The sequence below is a fragment of the Silurus aristotelis genome (assembly GCF_946808225.1).
Source record: "Silurus aristotelis genome assembly, chromosome: 12".
In the NCBI taxonomy this organism is placed as follows: Eukaryota; Metazoa; Chordata; class Actinopteri; order Siluriformes; family Siluridae; genus Silurus; species Silurus aristotelis.
Genome location: NC_139585.1, coordinates 25,975,246 through 25,992,761, shown reverse-complemented (window position 1 = coordinate 25,992,761; position 17,516 = coordinate 25,975,246). Strand labels below are relative to the sequence as shown.

General features: G+C 39.8%; 1 protein-coding gene and 1 long non-coding RNA gene across 4 annotated transcripts in view; one reads left to right on the top strand and one right to left on the bottom strand.

Annotated features, from left to right (window-relative positions):
- Positions 1–17,516, top strand: part of LOC310734703 (integrin alpha-M-like) — a 266,739-nt gene that overhangs the window by 192,128 nt on the left and 57,095 nt on the right. The window contains exons 21-25 of one of the 3 annotated variants that reach the window (XM_083557076.1): positions 143–241; positions 1,000–1,079; positions 5,812–5,898; positions 6,067–6,145; positions 6,237–6,329. The exons of 1 other annotated variant lie outside the window; for it this stretch is intronic. In XM_083557076.1, coding sequence (XP_083413202.1) covers positions 143–241; positions 1,000–1,079; positions 5,812–5,898; positions 6,067–6,145; positions 6,237–6,329 — 438 coding nt within the window. The remainder of the gene's footprint in view (positions 1–142; positions 242–999; positions 1,080–5,811; positions 5,899–6,066; positions 6,146–6,236; positions 6,330–17,516) is intronic. One more of the 3 variants, XM_083557073.1, reaches the window with a different exon arrangement.
- Positions 1–17,516, bottom strand: part of LOC310734807 — a 195,283-nt gene that overhangs the window by 131,074 nt on the left and 46,693 nt on the right. The gene's annotated exons all lie outside the window — the stretch shown is intronic.

The following is a 17,516-nucleotide window of genomic DNA, read 5'->3' as shown; positions in this document are numbered from 1 at the left end:
TTTGGTTCTTATTTATAGTGGAGTTGGAGAATATCTGTATATCAAGGAATGATTATCAAAATTGCACACATGGATGCATGTTTAGACTGGACTCTGAGGAGGAAATGAAAAAAGATGTCTATGTTGGTTTCTCTCTGCGCAGGGCAGATTGGAGTGTGTATCTGTGGACAGTGATGAAAACGCTGTCTTGGGGGAGACTACTTGTTACATCAGTAAACCCATCTTCAAAACAAATAATTTGGTGAGTCCAAATAAAGTTTCTAATTAAAATGTTGATTATGGTAATAAGGTAAATAGTAGTTATGAGTTTCAAGATTTGTCTAGCACATAGATGAGTTTAAGTAGTGTAAGTTTGGAATTATTGGATGGATAAATAATGCAACCCCAATTACAAAAAGTTGGGATGCTGTGTAAAATGTAAATAAAAATGTAGGGAATGGACCATTCTAAGATAAATGTATAATTATAAGAAACAATTAAGGCCATCTTGAATTGTATTGCGCCAACGTCTCAAAAAAGTTGGAATGGGGCAACAAAAATCTATAAAAAGTAAGTGTTATTAAAATTAAACAATTGGATTATTATATTATTGTTATATTTTCCAAATTATGTCCAAATTATTATAGGTAAAACTGTAACCTATAACGGGTAAAACTTTATAGGTTAAATGATTCCTTAAAATTATTAATATTCTCAGTTTAAACATTTAAAATGTTTATTTTTTTTTTTATTGTGAATAGAATATGGATTTATGAGCTTGCAAATTGTTACAGTTTATATTTATTGTTTATATTTATGTTTTACACACTTTATTATATCACTCTATTTTTTGTCCCAACTTTTTTAAATTGGGGTGAAGAGTTCAGGAATAACAAGTCAAGGTTGTTTAATATATTAATACATTCACAAATTTAGATATTAGGATTTAGATCATCTTTTTTCTTTGTGGTAACTTTAGAAAAATTATGCAATCTCTCACTTCCTGTATCACCTCTGTAGGCTGTATTTGATGTTACGTATACCATAAACAAAGACAGTAACTTCGAAGGAAAAATGACGTTCAATGCAACTGCTTCCAGGTTTGTGCTTATATCATATTAACTAGTACATTTAACTTGATGGATTGCATTGGCATCTTTTAAAATACTGGACATTTTTAATGTCTAATGAAAAACATTACAAATACAAGCTTTCTTACACAATTAACTTTTTTTTGTTTAGATTTTTTTTTTTTGTTTAGAATGGATCTTTCTATTTTGATTGTTCATATTTATAAAAATGATTAAAAATATAAAACAAATATTTTTTATTACAGTTAAAATATTAAAAATGTTTGCACGCCACAATTAGCAATTATTTGTTATTAATAATAATTTTTAAAAAAAGTCTTAATCCTTAGACAATCCAAAATAGAAGAAACAACATATGAATAATGGCTCAAGTCATTTTTTTGAAGGTCAGCATCCAGGTTATCAATCTAACAGTGTGAGAAAGTAAAATGTGGGCAGATAACTAGCAAGTTGCACACTTAATATGTGAGTCTGGGAGAAAAAACATTAATGAGGGACAACAAAATGGAGAAATCCACAGAGCATTATTAAGGGGAGCATGGTGTCATGGCAGGTAACTATCCCTGAACTTGGCTCATTATCTGTGTGGCATTTCTTTACATGTTCTTTGATGTCCGAAAAAATATATAAAAAGAAGGCAAGCAAAAAATTTATAAAATAAATCCAGCCTATATGTGGCTTGCCTGGGAGTGGAGCATGCTCAGTGGCTTCTTGAGGGAGCCATCTGCACTCACTGAGCTTGCATGTCTGCGAACGCTCAGCTTCTGGTGGGCACTCTTCAAGGAGGGTGCCACCGCTTCACACAATTCTGGCCCTACTCTTGCTGAGGCAGAGCAGCCCGCTAGTTCCTGGGGCTCGCAGATGGACCTTGCAGAGGGATTTGAGATGGGCATGTCCCTTTCTCCTGCCTCACCTGCCTGGTCCAACACTCAGTTGCAAGCTTCGGAAGCACACCTTTCGGCAGTTTCTCCCCCTTGCGACGAGAGCTTTTAGCTCCGATTCTCTTCCCCTGAGGAGCAGGGCTACACTCTGCGAGCCAGCGTTAGCAAGAACTTAATGGAGGTTGCAACTTGTGCCGTGGCCATGTAAGTTTGATGAGCGCTTTTTGAGACCTACGACACAACCTCCACATCCGGGTCTGCCTTTTTTCTGGACCGGCAGCATTCCAGCGGTTGCTCCCAACGTCAGTCTCATGGGGCTGCCTGGCAGGTGCAGTCCCAGGAACAACCCAGCACCTCTCATCACCAGGAGGTTTGAAGACAGAGCATTGCAACTTACACTCTCCCCTGCTAGGGATCCTGTGTGACGTTCTGGGCCAAAGCCCCGTGAGATAACAGATCTGAGGACTGTCATTTTCAATAAGAGGGCTTCAGCCAAGTAGTCCTGATGTGGGACGTTCTGGGGATTCCACCGGGAAATGGCATGGTGCACCTCATCACGTGGTGCCCGTCCCGCCCCAGAGTCTCCACCGGCATCCTATTCCAGATCTACGTCATCTGAACCACTCACTAATGAGGCTCAGGTTTAAGATGCTGACCCTGACCATGTCGCAAATCAGATCCGAGGACTGGTTTGTCACGATAGATCTGAATGATGCATATTTTCATGTATCCATCTATTCTTCTCACAGGAGAAATTCAGACAACTTTTAGGGCCGAAGCTTACCAATACTGGGTTATTCCGTATGGTCTTGCCTTCTCACTTCGCACCTTCACAAAGTGTGTAGACGAAGTCCACCTCCTCCTGGTGGCCCCACAGTGGCCAGACAGACCATGGTTTGTGGACCTGGTAGCCCTTCTAAAACAACCTCCCTGGGAGATTCCTCTATTGGAAAAACGTAAACTTATAAAGAACATCTTATTAATTTTGAACACTACATTATCTGTGTAAAGCTGCTTTGAGACAATGTTCATTATTAAAAAAGCTATACCAATAAAAATTAATTGAACTGAATTGAATTGAAGTTGTGAAGACTGTGGCTGTGGCCCCTGGGGGGGCACAACTCCAACTGTCCAGTCTCTTCACCGAGGTGGAGGTCATTCTCCAATCCAGAGCTCCCTCCACTAGGTGGTTGTATGCCACTAAAGGGCTCAGTATATGGTGGTATCAGTACGAATTTATTTCAGTAACTGCCTGGTTGGTTCAGTGCTGGAATTGCTTAAAGAGCAGTTTGCCAAGGGATTAGCTCCGTCCACCCTTGAAGTCTATGCATCTGCCATTTTGGCGTATCATGCCCCCTGGCAGGGCAATCATCAGGCAGAGTGTGACCTAAAGTGTTTGCGTGGGACTTGGTCGTTGTGCTGAAGGCTCTATCTGAGCCCGCCTTCAAGCCATTGAAAGAGGCATCTAGGAGGTTTCTCACAATTATGACTGCGTTCCTACTGGCCAGTTCCTCTCTTAAGAGTTGGGGATCATCAGGGTCTCTCCGTGTCCTTCTCCTTTCTTCTCCTTTCTGGATCCTCCTCATTTTCAGGCCCCAGACCAGGCGAAACTGAACCGGCTGTGTCCAGTGTGAGCACTGGACATTTATGTCCACAGGACGGGTCCGTGGAGAAAGTCAGAACAACTATTCATCTGCTATGGCCTTCAAGCGGATGAACAAGCAGATGCTTAGCAGGTGGATTGTAGATGCAATTCCATCCTATGGTCGCCCGGCTCCATTTGGGCCAGAGCGCACTCAACCCGGAGTGTGGCAGCCTCTAAGGCTTGGTCCTCTGGAGTTTCCCTCCATTACATCTGCAACGATGCAGGCTGGTCCACCCCACTGACCTTTGTCAGGTTTTTAACCTTTACCTAAGTGCCGCTCCTGGCCCATTTGTCCTTCGACCTAGCTGTGGTCTTACACACTAGGCAGGGACTGGTCAGTTTGGTGATATTGGACTCTCGTCCACAAAAAGGGTTGTTGACGTTGCTCGAGTTCCTGAAAGAAAATGTCTCCAGGTTACATATTTAACCCTGGTTCCCTGAGGGAACGAGATGCTACGTCTCCACACTGCCAGCATCCCTGCAGCACTTCCTTCCCTTTCAAAAGCTATCGCCGGCTTCATTTCATTTGCTTTTATAGCTTTTATAGGTGTGAAATCACCCCGCCGGTGACAGCGGCTTTTTCATTGGACCAATTACATACGTGATTGAGTGTGGACAACGCGGAATCGTTTTGACGCAGCATCTTATTTCCTCAGGATACCAGGGTTACATATGTAACCTGGAGACGTTTCCACCCTCATCCCAAAATATGTCCTTACAGTCTAAAGCAGGTGTCAAACTCAACATAAGTGGCCAAAATCTAAAACACTGTCTAAGTTGCGGGCCAAATTGATTATAATATTTTTGGCTGGAGCTTAAGTAAACACTTCCTGCTGTGATTGCAGTCTGCCTTCTAATTCTCGGACAATTTGATGTTTTTCTTAAAGGGTATATTTATAATACTGGCCTTTTTTTTGTGTCAAAATGGCGATGTGTATTGTACTCCTTCACCCCTGACACAGCCTCATAACAAAAAAATACGCACTTGGTTGTCTTCTCGAAGCATGAACATATATTCGCTTTCCCATGTTTCATTAAAAATTTCTTTCTTCTGCGTCAAAATTATTTTTCTTGGACATTTTGGGATTGATTGTTGATATTTCAGATCTCCATTTGTTGAATAAATTGATGTGCACTGTGGGATATTAGCATAGAACTTATTTAAAGTAATCATGCAAATTTAAAGCCCTTGCAGGCCACATAAAATGGCAAGATGACCTGTGGTCTAAAGTGTGTGTTTAGTGGCCTGTTATGATCTGGTGTAAAGAGTACCTGAAAATTCTACTTGAGTAAAAGTATAGAAAAGTATAGGTACCTTACTGCAAAACATAATCCATTACAAGTTAAAGTCACTAATTCCAATATGATTCGAGTAAAAGTCTTAAAAAAAAGTCTCTGATTATCTGATTTGAACAGTACTTGAGCATTTGACATATATTGAATTCAACATAGTCTTCAACACGTTAGTGAAAAGCCAAAAACGGTTGATTTGTGATGTTTATTTCCTAGAATACAAATAAAATTGTACACCTTAACATTAAGATCAACACAACAGTCTCTTTAACATGAGCTCAAAGCTCAAACAAGACAAAGGAAAAAAAAGTCAAAGTAGTAAAGCAATCTGTCAAAAAAGGGATCTTCAGTTAATAAATCAAATTACAGGATCATTTCACAAAATAGAAGAACAATTAGTATTTAATAGACAAATCAAAGTAAATTATTTTAGATAAAGAAAAAACTAATATTTAGAGCTAACTGTAATTTGATGCACCTCTCAGTCTCAAAATGGAGCGATCTTGTTATTCAACTTCAACTTAAGCTGGTTTTCAAAGTTTTTTTGGATTTATTTAAGCACTTTTTGGACTAAAAATGAGGGCAGTGGTGCTAAAATGTTGCTTAGATGTGGGTAGGGGAGTGTTGAGCCTTTATGACATCTCCAACAGAGGTCCAAAATATAATTGGTAACGCTCATCGTCCATTCAAATATAGTAGAGTGAAAAAAAATCTACTGAATCATAAATGTAGTCGAGTAGAGAGTAAAAGTTGCTTATACCTTCAATGCCCCGGAAAAGTTTAAAGTAGGCAGAAAAATTACTTAAGTACAGTTAAAAAAAAAAATAATAATAATCAATAATATTGTATGGAAACGGTTAATTTAGTTTAAAACAAATAACAATTGTTTAACAAACTGACACAAATATCCTGTAATTTCCAGTGACAATGATAAGCATGAAGGGGACAATAAATTGTCCAAAGACAAGTCAATTGATTTTAAATATGCCATCTATGTTGCACTGATCAGGTCAGTGAATTTACTGATTTCTAGCTCAAATAGATATGTATAATTATTAATATTAAAAAGTTTTGCCATATTCTTATTTTAGTAAATGGAAAATATTGTAATACAGAAAGGGTAGACTCAAATATTCATACATCTTTTTTTTTTTTTTTTTTACAATCTCTTGTCAAGGCACGAGAATTCCACCATCCACATAAACTTAACTGCAGGGAAAAATGACCTCCAGAAACCAATTCAACAAATATTAAAGGTATAATTAAAAGAATAAAAGGAAACATCTGATATGCTACTATCTGGAAAGAAATACATAGTGTGATAATGACAACCTTATTTCCTCTCAGGTGGAGAATTACCTCAGGGATTTGAACGTGGACATTTTCATCCGAGTGCCTGTAAAATTAGGAGTTAAGGACATCTGGACTAATACTGTGCAGGTACAGTAGACTGATATTATAAATCAAAACATATTAGCACAAATATTAAATGATTTGTTAAAATATATCATAAATTACACTGGAACGTTTCTCAGATCAGAAATGAAATTCTGTTCAACCTCTTCATCATGTCATCACATGTGCTTTGAACAAAGTCTAAATGCTTTGGTACACTGATTGATTCAATTGTGTAAAATTGTCTGCTGTTTCCTACATTATCAATTGTTTGTCATGTTGATCAGAAAAAATTATACTGGCTCTCACCCACAGAGTTTGTGATATCAGATCAACCAATGATCAACTTGTCTAAAATGGGTCAAAGGTGAATCTCATGAAGCTCTACAGTTTTTCTTTAGAGCATTTGTCAGACCAGAAATGAAATTCTCAAAACTACTTGTTCAAACTTCACATTATTTAGTCACATGTGCACATCATAAAATCAATTCTTGTTATTTTGATAAAATTGCGAATGCTTTAGCACATTCATTTAATTGATTGTGTACAATTGTCTGCTGTTAAATATATTATACTAGTTTCGCCTAAATAGTGAAATATTGGCATCAGTTCATTTTATGAGTCATTCAATGCAAAATGGTTAAACTAGTCATAATCTGTCAACCTTAAATATCTATTCAACTTTTTTTGTTAAATGTTTCTTGAATTGATAAATTGTGCAGATGAATCTTGAATTTCACTAATGAACTAGTTCTCTTAGGAACCTTTAATTGGAAAGTGTATATAAAACATAGAATTAGGTTCCTTGGTGGTCTAGAGTTTAAGATTCGGTGCTCTCACTGCTGCGGCCCGGGTTCGCTCTCCGGTCAGAGAACCAACCCCAGCCATTAGGGTTGCACAATCCAGTGAACTCTTAGTGCCGGTCGCAAGCCCGGATAAATGGGGAGGGTTGGGTAAGGAAGGGCATCCAGCGTACAAACGTGCCAAATCAAACATGCGGATCATGAATATGGATGATCCGCTGTGGCGACCCCTAATAGAAGCCAATAGAAAGTTTTTTATATAAAACATAGAATTACAAATTCTATAAATGGATAAACAACCAAGAAACAAACAAACACTTGTTTAGTACAGTGTAGCTGCCCAATGGTATCCATAAAAGAGACACAGAGTTTCCGACGGGTGCTTCTTTCTTTATTTCGCTCGTGAAGAACGCCATTAAACTTTAGTTTGCGTAGCACCATGAAACTACACAAAGAAACAACATAACAAATAAATACGACTCACATACAAAAAAAAAACTATAAATAAAGTTCACATTTACAGAGAAACATATAAAATATAAATGATAAAGTGAATGAAGACAATATGAAACGATTAATTAACAAAAAAAGCTCGAAGATTAACATGTACATGCTAACAGGCTCATAGGATTTATAATAAACTATAACATATGTCGACACACATACCTCGCTCTGCTTTACCAAAGGGAACTAAAATGAAATTAAGTAGATTTTAGTCTCTGCTCACTGGAAAACACACATATATATAAATATATATATATATATATATATATATATATATATATATATATATATATATATATATATATATATATATATATATATACATGGATGTGGAGTAACATGCATCTTCGCTCTTCTCTCTGCTGATCTAATTACCTCTGTGTTACTCCCCCTACTACATAACCTAACATGCTCAAGAAACATGCTGAAACATGTAACATCCTCAAGAAAAATTTTAAGTGACACAACCATATACGGTCATTTACACTCCCACCAATCATGGAATGATGAATAAACAGAACAAACTGAAAATCAATCAGAACATGATTCTGAACCTTTACATGACCTCCTTTTAGTTTCATGAATGTATGTAATGACTAAAAAGCATTTTAGAAATAATTACTTGGTCTGATGTGAGGGTATCACCCAAGCCATTAACAGATACTCTTCTTCAAGAAGCACCACCAATTCCTGGATGGGCCTTTCAATGATTGTGGGCTTGGAGGGTTGATCACGTTTTCTTCCTCCTACTTGTACCTTCACTCGTCTAACAAATCCATCACTCTCTTTGACAGTTTCAACCACTCTGCCTAACTGCCACTGACTTCTTGGCAGCATATCTTCTTTGATGATTACAGCATCATTTACTCTGAGGTTTTGGCGCGTTGAAATGTTAAGAAGATATTCATTCTTCCAGCGACTCCAAAACTGCTCGACTAAGTATTGGACTCTGCGCCATCGTTTTGTAGCATAAATGTCTTCTTTGACAAATTTTCCTGGAGGTGGAAGTGCAACATCAGTCTTTAAATGGTTTGACATCAATATTAAATGGTTTGGGGTCAGAGGTTCATGTGAATTTGGATCATTAATGCCATCCACCGTTAGTGGACGACTAGTAACTATGTCCATTGCTTCATAGAACAGTATTTTAAGTGAGGCATCGTCAAGCCTACCTGGGCACTGAGCAAGTGTGGCATTGAGTACATTTCACACAGTTAGAATCTGATGCTCCCAGATGCCTCCAGCATGAGATGCAGAGGGAGCATTAAATACAAACTCGCATTGTTTTATCAGAGAGAAACACTTCCAGAGCTTTGGGGTCAACTTGTTTCATTGATTCCTTGAGCTCATTTCTGGCTCCCACAAAGTTGGTACCATGGTCACACTGAAGTTTGCGTATTGCTCCTCTAAGACTGATAAAACACCTCAAGGCATTAATTAAGGCATCTGTGGACAAATCTTCAATCATCTCAATATGAACGGCGCGAGATGATAGACAAGTGAATATTTGGCCATATCTCTTGTATTCCTTGCGAGCTCTTTTTATGACAAATGGCCCAAAACAATCCATGCCACAGAATGTGAAGGGAGCAGATACTTCAACACGTTCTTTGGGAAGTTCTGCCATTCGCTGTTCTTCTGTTGGTCATCTAAGTTTTTGGCATTGCACACATTTGTGTATCAGCTTGGCAACTGACTTGCTGCCTCCAATGATCCAAAATCCATTCATTCTAAGCTCCATTTGAGTTTGGTTTCGACCCTGATGACAAACTTTGGTGTGGTAATGTGACAGAATTAGAGTGGTAATGTAACTCTCCTTTGGGAGAATCACTGGATGTTTTAGTTCTGGACTGAGTGTTGACTTTTTCAGTCTTCTGCCTACACGAAGAAGACCTTTGTCGAAAATAGGATCTAGATGGTATAATGCACTTAAACTTGGAAGAAAATTTCCCTTCTCAATCATTCTTGTTTCTTTGGAGAATGCTTTCTGCTGCACAAGCTTAATCACTACTTTAGCAGCCTTCTGACGCTCCTCGACAGTCACATGATCACTGCAAATTTCTGTTTTGAACCCAGTCTTTTTATCCTTGCAACAACCTTTAGAAGCATTGACCAAGAAGAAAATCGGCTAAAACGACTAAGAATGTCTGTACTGTTGCTGATTGTGGTCACAAATGTTTGAACTGATTTAACTTCAGGGTCACCAACAAGCAGGTTGACAGATGTGTACGGTGTTGGACTTACTTCTTGTTCCCACAGAAATTTGGGTCCTGATAACCAATTTAATGAAGAGATGTCAGAGGCGTGAAGCCCTCTAGAGGCGTGATCAGCTGGATTTTCTGTTGTATTAACATAATGCCAGTGACTCAGATCCGTAATGTCTTTAATGAGCTGCACACGGTTAGCAACGAATACATGAAACCTTCGTGCTTCATTGTTAATGTATGCCAGAACAATCTGTGAATCTGTCCAGAAGAACTCTTGGTCGATCTTCATGTCAAGCTCTGTTTTCAGCATGACACACATTTTTGCAGACACGACAGCCGCTGCAAGTTCCAATCTCGGTATACTTGTGATTTTTGTAGGTGCAACTCTGGACTTTGCCATCACCAAACTGCAATGCACTTCACTCTTGTCATTTTTAAAACGGAGATAAGAGCAAACTCCATATCCGGCAGTACTTGCATCGGAGAAATGGTGCAGTTCTGTTCTGATGATTTTATTGAAAGCATTTGGGTGATAACATCTTGGTATGGCGACTTCCTTAAGCTTTTGAAGACCATTTTTCCAATCCTCCCACCGTGAACATAATTTATCTGGAAGCTGATCATCCCATCCTATGCCTCTTCTACACAGTTCTTGCAGGATACACTTGCCCCGCAGAATAAATGTTGAAACAAACCCTAGTGGATCATACAGGGAAGCAATGACAGATAAGATACCACGGCGAGTTGATGGCTGATCTTTAAAGTTGATGTTGAAGCTGAAAGTGTCATCTTTTGTTGACCACTGAATTTCCAGTACATGTCCTGTTGGCGTTGCTTCAAGGTTTAAGTCAAGGGGCTTAGATGTGATATCCCTTTCTGATGGGTCTATGCAGCAGAGAACATCTTTCCATTTCAGTTGAATTTATGAAGCCGTAAGCCTCCGCGTTTACACAGCGCTTGAGCATCAACGATCAGTTCTTTGGCTTCATTGACAGAACGAACACTGGTCAAACCATCGTCTACATAGAAGTTATTTTCAACAAACAGAGGCTGATGGGTGATTGGCTTTGTGCTGCTGTGCCATGTACTTTAAACAGAAATTTGCGCACCCAGGAGATGATGTAGCGCCAAAGAGATGGACTGCCATGCGATAATCTTGAGGCTCTTTCTCTAAGTCTCCCCCCTCCCACAATAGAAACCTTAGAAAATTGCGTTTGTCTGGAGGGACAAGGAACTGATGAAACATTCTTTCGATGTCACAAGTGACTGCCACTGGTTCCTTTCTGAAGCGGCAAAGTACTCCCACTAAAGAGTTAATTAGGTCAGGTCCGGTCAGAAGAGTATCATTTTAAGATATACTGCGAAACTTAGCTGAACAATCAAACACAACCCTCAGCTTATCTGGTTTCTGAGGGTGGTACACCCCATGGTGTGGAATGTACCATACAGTCTCTCCTTCAGGTATCTCTGGGGCTAGTTCAGCATCACCTTTGTTAATCATCTCCTCCATAAAGGCCTTGTAATGATCAGAATATTGCTTGTTAGACTTGAGCCTTTTCTTCAAATGCTGCAAGCGGGCCTCTGCTAGCCGCTTGTTATTTGGCAGTGAGGGTTGGCCATTATACTTAAAAGGGAGAGGAAGTTCATAATGTCCATTATCCTTCTGTTTGATATTGGCACTAAGATGCTGTATGAAACGAACATCCTCTTGGGACACAGTTTTATCCTCATAGCCTTTCTCATTGAAATCAGACTCTAGGATTTTCAAAACATTGTTGGGTAATGGGACTGGTATTTATTTTACCGCAACTCTATTAACGAACCTCTGATTTCCCTGTCTGTCTAGGTGTGGATTGGAAAGGCCTATAATACTCCAGCCAAGTTCAGTTCTTTGTGCAAATGGTTCATTTTCACCACCTGTTATGACTTCGAGTGGGGCTAGAGCTGATGAGCAGTCATATCCAATTAAAAGTCCAACTTCACAGTTCTGAAGTGGTGGCAATTGATTGGCCAGATGTCTGAGGTGAGGCCATTGCAATGCTGTCTTTTTGGTTGGGATATAGGACTTGTCAACAGGAATGAAGTCTCTAGTATATGCTTGGTGCAGTTGAATAGAGTTTGCTGCTTGAAGCCCTAGAATTTGCAGTCCACTAACCCTTTTACTTGCAGTGATGGTGTCAATAGCTGTCATAGTGCTGAGTCTAAGTTGCACTGGTTGAGTGATTGCATTTAAGTCATCAAGAAGATCTTCCAAGATGAATGATGAGTCACTCTGTGTGTCCAGTAGAGCACAAGTAAGGACCTCTCTTTGTTGCTCTTCCATTGTAGAAATAAGGACTGGCACGATACTGGAAGTAGCACAAGAACTTTGAATGAGTACATGGGCCATGACTTTGTGAACTTCCTGACTTGCTTGAACTTCTGTGGAGGTTTTCCTTAATGCTTTCAAGGGCACTTTATCTCTTTCTTCATGCAAGCAAGTAGGGTGATTTCGGCCACATATTCCACATTTATGTCGTCTTTTGCAATCTTTAACAATATGCCCTTTCCTGAGACACCCGAAGCAGAGGTGATTTTCTCGAACGAAAGCCTTCTTGTCTTCAATGGTTCTTTCTGCAAATGTAGGACAGTGAGCAATGTTGTGTTTTTCATCTTTACAGAAGAAGCAAGTCACTTTTGGCTTAAAGCTGGATGTTTCAAGCCTTTTAGAGCTGAAATCTTTCACATCAGCCTTTGTACTGAGAGCCTTAGTTCGCTTGGGAAACCGTTCATCCAAATTTTTCAGATTAATAAAGGCTGGGGAAGTGATGGGGTTGCAAACTATTCTGGTTTCCTTTTGCATGAACTCTGTAAAGCGCTTAAAACTTGGATAGTCGCCTGAGGCATCAAGCTCTTCCACCACAATTCGATTCCACTTGCGTATAATCCATTCGGGAAGTTTCTTTAGCAGCTTGTGGTTTTCTTCACAGTCATTTAGAATGGCTAGTCCTTTAAAGTGAGGAATTGCCTCGACACATCCTTTAAGGAAGTCGGTGAAGTCTCGGAGAGCGAGAGGGTCAATTCCCACAATTTTAGGCCATCTCATCAACTTGTTTCGAAAAGCCCTTTGCAGTATGAATGGATTCCCATATCTATCTTGCAAGACTTTCCAGGCACCTTGGTATGCATCCTCAGAATTTCTGTAAAAGTATCCCTCCACCGCTTTGCGAGCTTCTCCAACAAGGTACTTCTTAAGGTACTTCTCTCACCAGGTGGGAGGGGCTTTCGATCAATAAGGGCCATGAAGGACATTTTCCAATCTATGAATTTCAAGGGATTGCCAGCAAAGATGGTGGGTTCAGGAACAGGCAGTCGATGTGTGCTTAGTGAATCTGCTATCGCTTGAGCAAGAGCAACATTATCCTGAGATGGCTGGGCTTTATGCTCTTCACAGTATGCTTGCTGGGGTAAGAACAAGTCAGCTTCTGGGTTTAGTTGAAATGTGGGTTCTGTCCTTTGACAGCCAATGTGATTGCTAGAGTCTAGCACTCACATTGGCTGTCAATGTGAGTGCTAGAGTCTAGTTCTTCATTATTGCATTGAATGATGCCTTTAAGATCGTTATACACCTTGACATGAGCTGCTGCTACTTTTACATCTTTGTTTACTTGCAACTGATGTAACTGTTTTCTTTCCTCTTCTAGCTTTAGCTGCATTTGGATCTGCCTTTGCTTTATTTCTGCAAGCATTTTAGTTTCACAAAGCTTCCAATCACTCTCCATCTTATCAAGCTTCAATTTTTAATTATGGTTTTCTTGCATAGCTTTAGCTTGTTCTCGTTTTGCTGCAAGTTCTGCCTCTGCATCAGCTCATTTACTTGAGATCACGGAAGAAGTCTTTGATTGGTTACAGGATCCATGTGATGACTCTGAAGTGACTGTGTTTGTTACTGTAAATCCAAAGATGGATCCATACTCATCTTTATTTAGCACTTGTCTTAATCTTTCCTTCACAAGCACTTCATTGTAATCTTCATCTATTGTCTCCAGCCGTTTACTCACAAGATCACTGATCTCAGCAGTCAGTGCGGCACAAGCGTCCATACGATTGACAATGTCTGGAGAAGTAGCATGGTTACGCAGTATTGGTTCATAGTGCTGATAGACTGAATGTTGTCGGCTTTGAATGTCTTGCTGTATTATTAAAAAATTCTCACATGAACAGAATGTTTTCAGTCTGGATCTAGTCTCTTTTGCGGTCTCCTTCCAGAAGTTATAAGCCTTATAGAAGGCTTTCTCTTTCTTCTTGACTTCCTGTTATCGCATCTCTAGACCTTTCTCTGTCAAGCTTCTTTCACGTGAACTTGATCTGATCTGCTGCGCAGGTGGGTTGCTTATTTCTATTGCTGGGAGTGACATCTCATTTGTTTGTTCGACAATTCGTACAACAGTATCTTCCACGGCCTCCTCTACATTCACAGCTTCCATTATCAGGGAGAAACTTAAATAGTAAGTGATACCACTCTCGTCAGACCTCTAGTATGTATGCACCCAAGAGATATTAGCAAGCAGGATAAATGCAAATACAAACAGCAGTATATGTATACAACATTCAACGATTAGCTTGTAATAGAAATCACCAAAAAAAATTCAGTTTTCACAATAGTTAACATTAACACAAAATGTAACTCTTTAAATGCTCAATAGATTCAAATTTATTTAAACAATGAAAAATTTTTTTACTCAAAATAATGTATTTCAGTCTTTAAACTATGCAATAGATGTGTTGCATAGCATGAATTATTTCTTTTAACTTACACAGTTCAGGTAACTGAATGCAATATAATCTTATAAAACTCTCTTATAACTCAAATTCTCACTCTGCATCTGCGACATAGAAACGACAAAACCGCCACCTGCCGTCCTTGCTCTTTAAGCCTCTCCGATGACGTCACGACCCCCAGCCGCTTGACTAGAAGAATGGCCGTGCTTTAGAGTTACGATTTAGTGAAGATGATGACAGCAGCGATGTAACAGATGGGTGGTTCCTTTAAGCGTCGAGTTTCACTGTAGCGCCCAATGGTATCCATAAAAGAGACACAGAGAGTTTCCAACGGGTGCTTCTTTCTTTATTTCGCTCGTGAAGAACGCCATTAAACTTTAGTTTGCGTAGCACCGTGAAACTACACAAAGAAACAACATAACAAATAAATACGACTCATATACAAAAAAAACACTATAAATAAAGTTCACATTTACAGAGAAACATATAAAATATAAATGATAAAGTGAATGAAGACAATATGAAACGATTAATTAACAAAAAAGAGCTCAATGATTAACATGTACATGCTAACAGGCTCATAGGATTTATAATAAACTATAACACGTAACATATGTCGACATCACATACCTCGCTCCGCTTTACCAAAGGAAACTAAAATGAAATTAAGCAGAATTTAGTCTGGTCTCTTGCAATCAATATAATTTATATTTATAATTTAAATATGCAATTAAATTGGTGAATTTGTGTTGCTAAAATTCATTGATGCCAATCAGGCGAAACTCAAACTTTGCGGTCTCTTTTGTAGCCCTAAGGGCTGGGTCAAATTTTGGTCACTGTAATCCAAACCGTAGTTTATATCAAGAAATGCTAAAAATGTGCACCGTCATATTGACAACATGACTAACTATTTTGATCTTGTTTGTGAACAATGACCTAGGGATTTTTTTTTTCATTCTGGTTGGAATGACGTGCACTGACACAAATACTTACTTTTGAGAGATCAACTAAAGATTTTGAGAAATGTACAGGCTTTTGCAAGCAATCTATTGTGTTGTGCTGTTTGTACAATTGTTTTAAGAAATGTACTTTCTGGTTTGCAAGTATTAAGAATGATTTGAGAAATGCTCCAAAGCAAATTAGAAAAAATTTCAGTGTGTAAGATACTATTCATCCTGACATAGTGTGGGATTGTTTGGCTGTTCCTCATAAGAAAACACTGTTGTAGAATGTTAAATATAAACTTTGAAATTTTATGCTAAGGAAAAATTTTATTATGATGGACTGCTTCTGCTTGGAAATTCCACTTGACTCAACTTCTGCTATTGTGGTTGGTCACTGAAAAATGTGTATTTTGCCAGTCATGATCCTGCAATCATGTACAGTAGTTATCCCTGTTACCTTTCTATTTCTTGATTCTGATTAATCCTAATGCATTACTTCCCAATCTGGTTGTCTTCACTTTGGAAACCATACGCTGCTGAGAATGTGAGAAAGATAGAGGATAGGTAGTGTGGCATAGAGACGCAGCATCGCATTCCCTTGGGGGACCATGGTTACATACGTGACCTGGAGCTGTTTCCCTTCAGGAACTAGAGCTGACTGACCAATACCTGCTTAGTGTGGACGAGCACAGCTAGAGCGAAGGACAGAGGGGCCAGGAGTGGCACTGAGGTCGAGGCCATAGAACCTGCCACACCTGTACCATGGCATCTAGCCCAAGAGGGGCTGGGGGTGTTAGTTAAAAACCAGAGAGGGCAGTGCGATGTCTCTTGAGTCACAAACAGGTCCACCTGAGCTCTGTGAAATTGTTCCCAGATTTGCTCCACCACATCGGGGTGGAGTCGCTTTTCCCTGGTCCTTGGCCCTTGCTTTGAGAAGGCGTCTGCTCCTTGGTTTAAGCAGCCTGGAATATACGTTGCCTTTAAGAAGAGCAGCTTTCCTTGAGCCCACAGGAGGCTCTGCGGTGACAGCTTGTACAGAAGGTGAGATCGCAGACCTTCCCTGGTGGTTGATATAGGAAACCACGGAAGTGTTGTCTGTATGGACAAACACATGGTGGCCTTTGAGGTCTGGGTGGAAATGCCTCAGAGTTTGAAGGACGGCCAGTATTTCCAGGTAAATTTATGTACCATGTTCGATGGGGCCTCTCCAAAAACCGCTTCCACCCCATGAGGGATGCGTCTGTTATAAGCGTTTTGCGACACCTGGGAACTTCCAACATGGGGTCCTGAGTCAAGAACTCAGGATCTGCACATCTCTGAGGCACGTAGGGTTCGCAATCATGTGACCTTGATTGTACGTAGCGGATTGCCCCTCTGAAAAAAACCCGGGTCTTGAGCCACCACTGAAGGGGTCTCGTGTAGGAGGCCAAGTAGATTGTATGCTGGAGGCCACATTGTATGCTGCTGCCATCAGACCCAGCAGTCTCTGAAACTGCCTTAAAGTAAGTGACTGGCCTTCCCTTACTCTCTTGACAGCTGCGAGGATGGACTCGACACGAGCAGGGGACAAATGTACCCTCATATGGGTCGAATCCCATACTACACCTAAGTAAGTGGTTTTATGTGATGGAGAAAGCACACTCTTTTTGGTGTTCAGCCTTAAGCCCAGTTCCTTTATGTGGGCAAGAATGATATCTCGATGCTGAACCACCATTTGCTCTGATTAAGCCAATATTAACCAATCATTGTTGTAATTTAGAATGTGGATGCTCCGAAGCCCCGGGGCCAGTGCCACACACTTTGTGAAGGTTCAGGGTGAGAGGGCAAGACCAAACGGAATAACCCAATATTGGTAAGCTTTGGCCCCGAAAGCAAACCTGAGGATCTTACTGTGAGCTGGAGGGATGGATACATAAAAGTATACATCCTTTAAATCTATGGTCACAAATGAGTCCTTGAACCTGATTTGGGACACGACCTGCTTCAAGGTCAGCATCTTGAACCTGGGTCTCA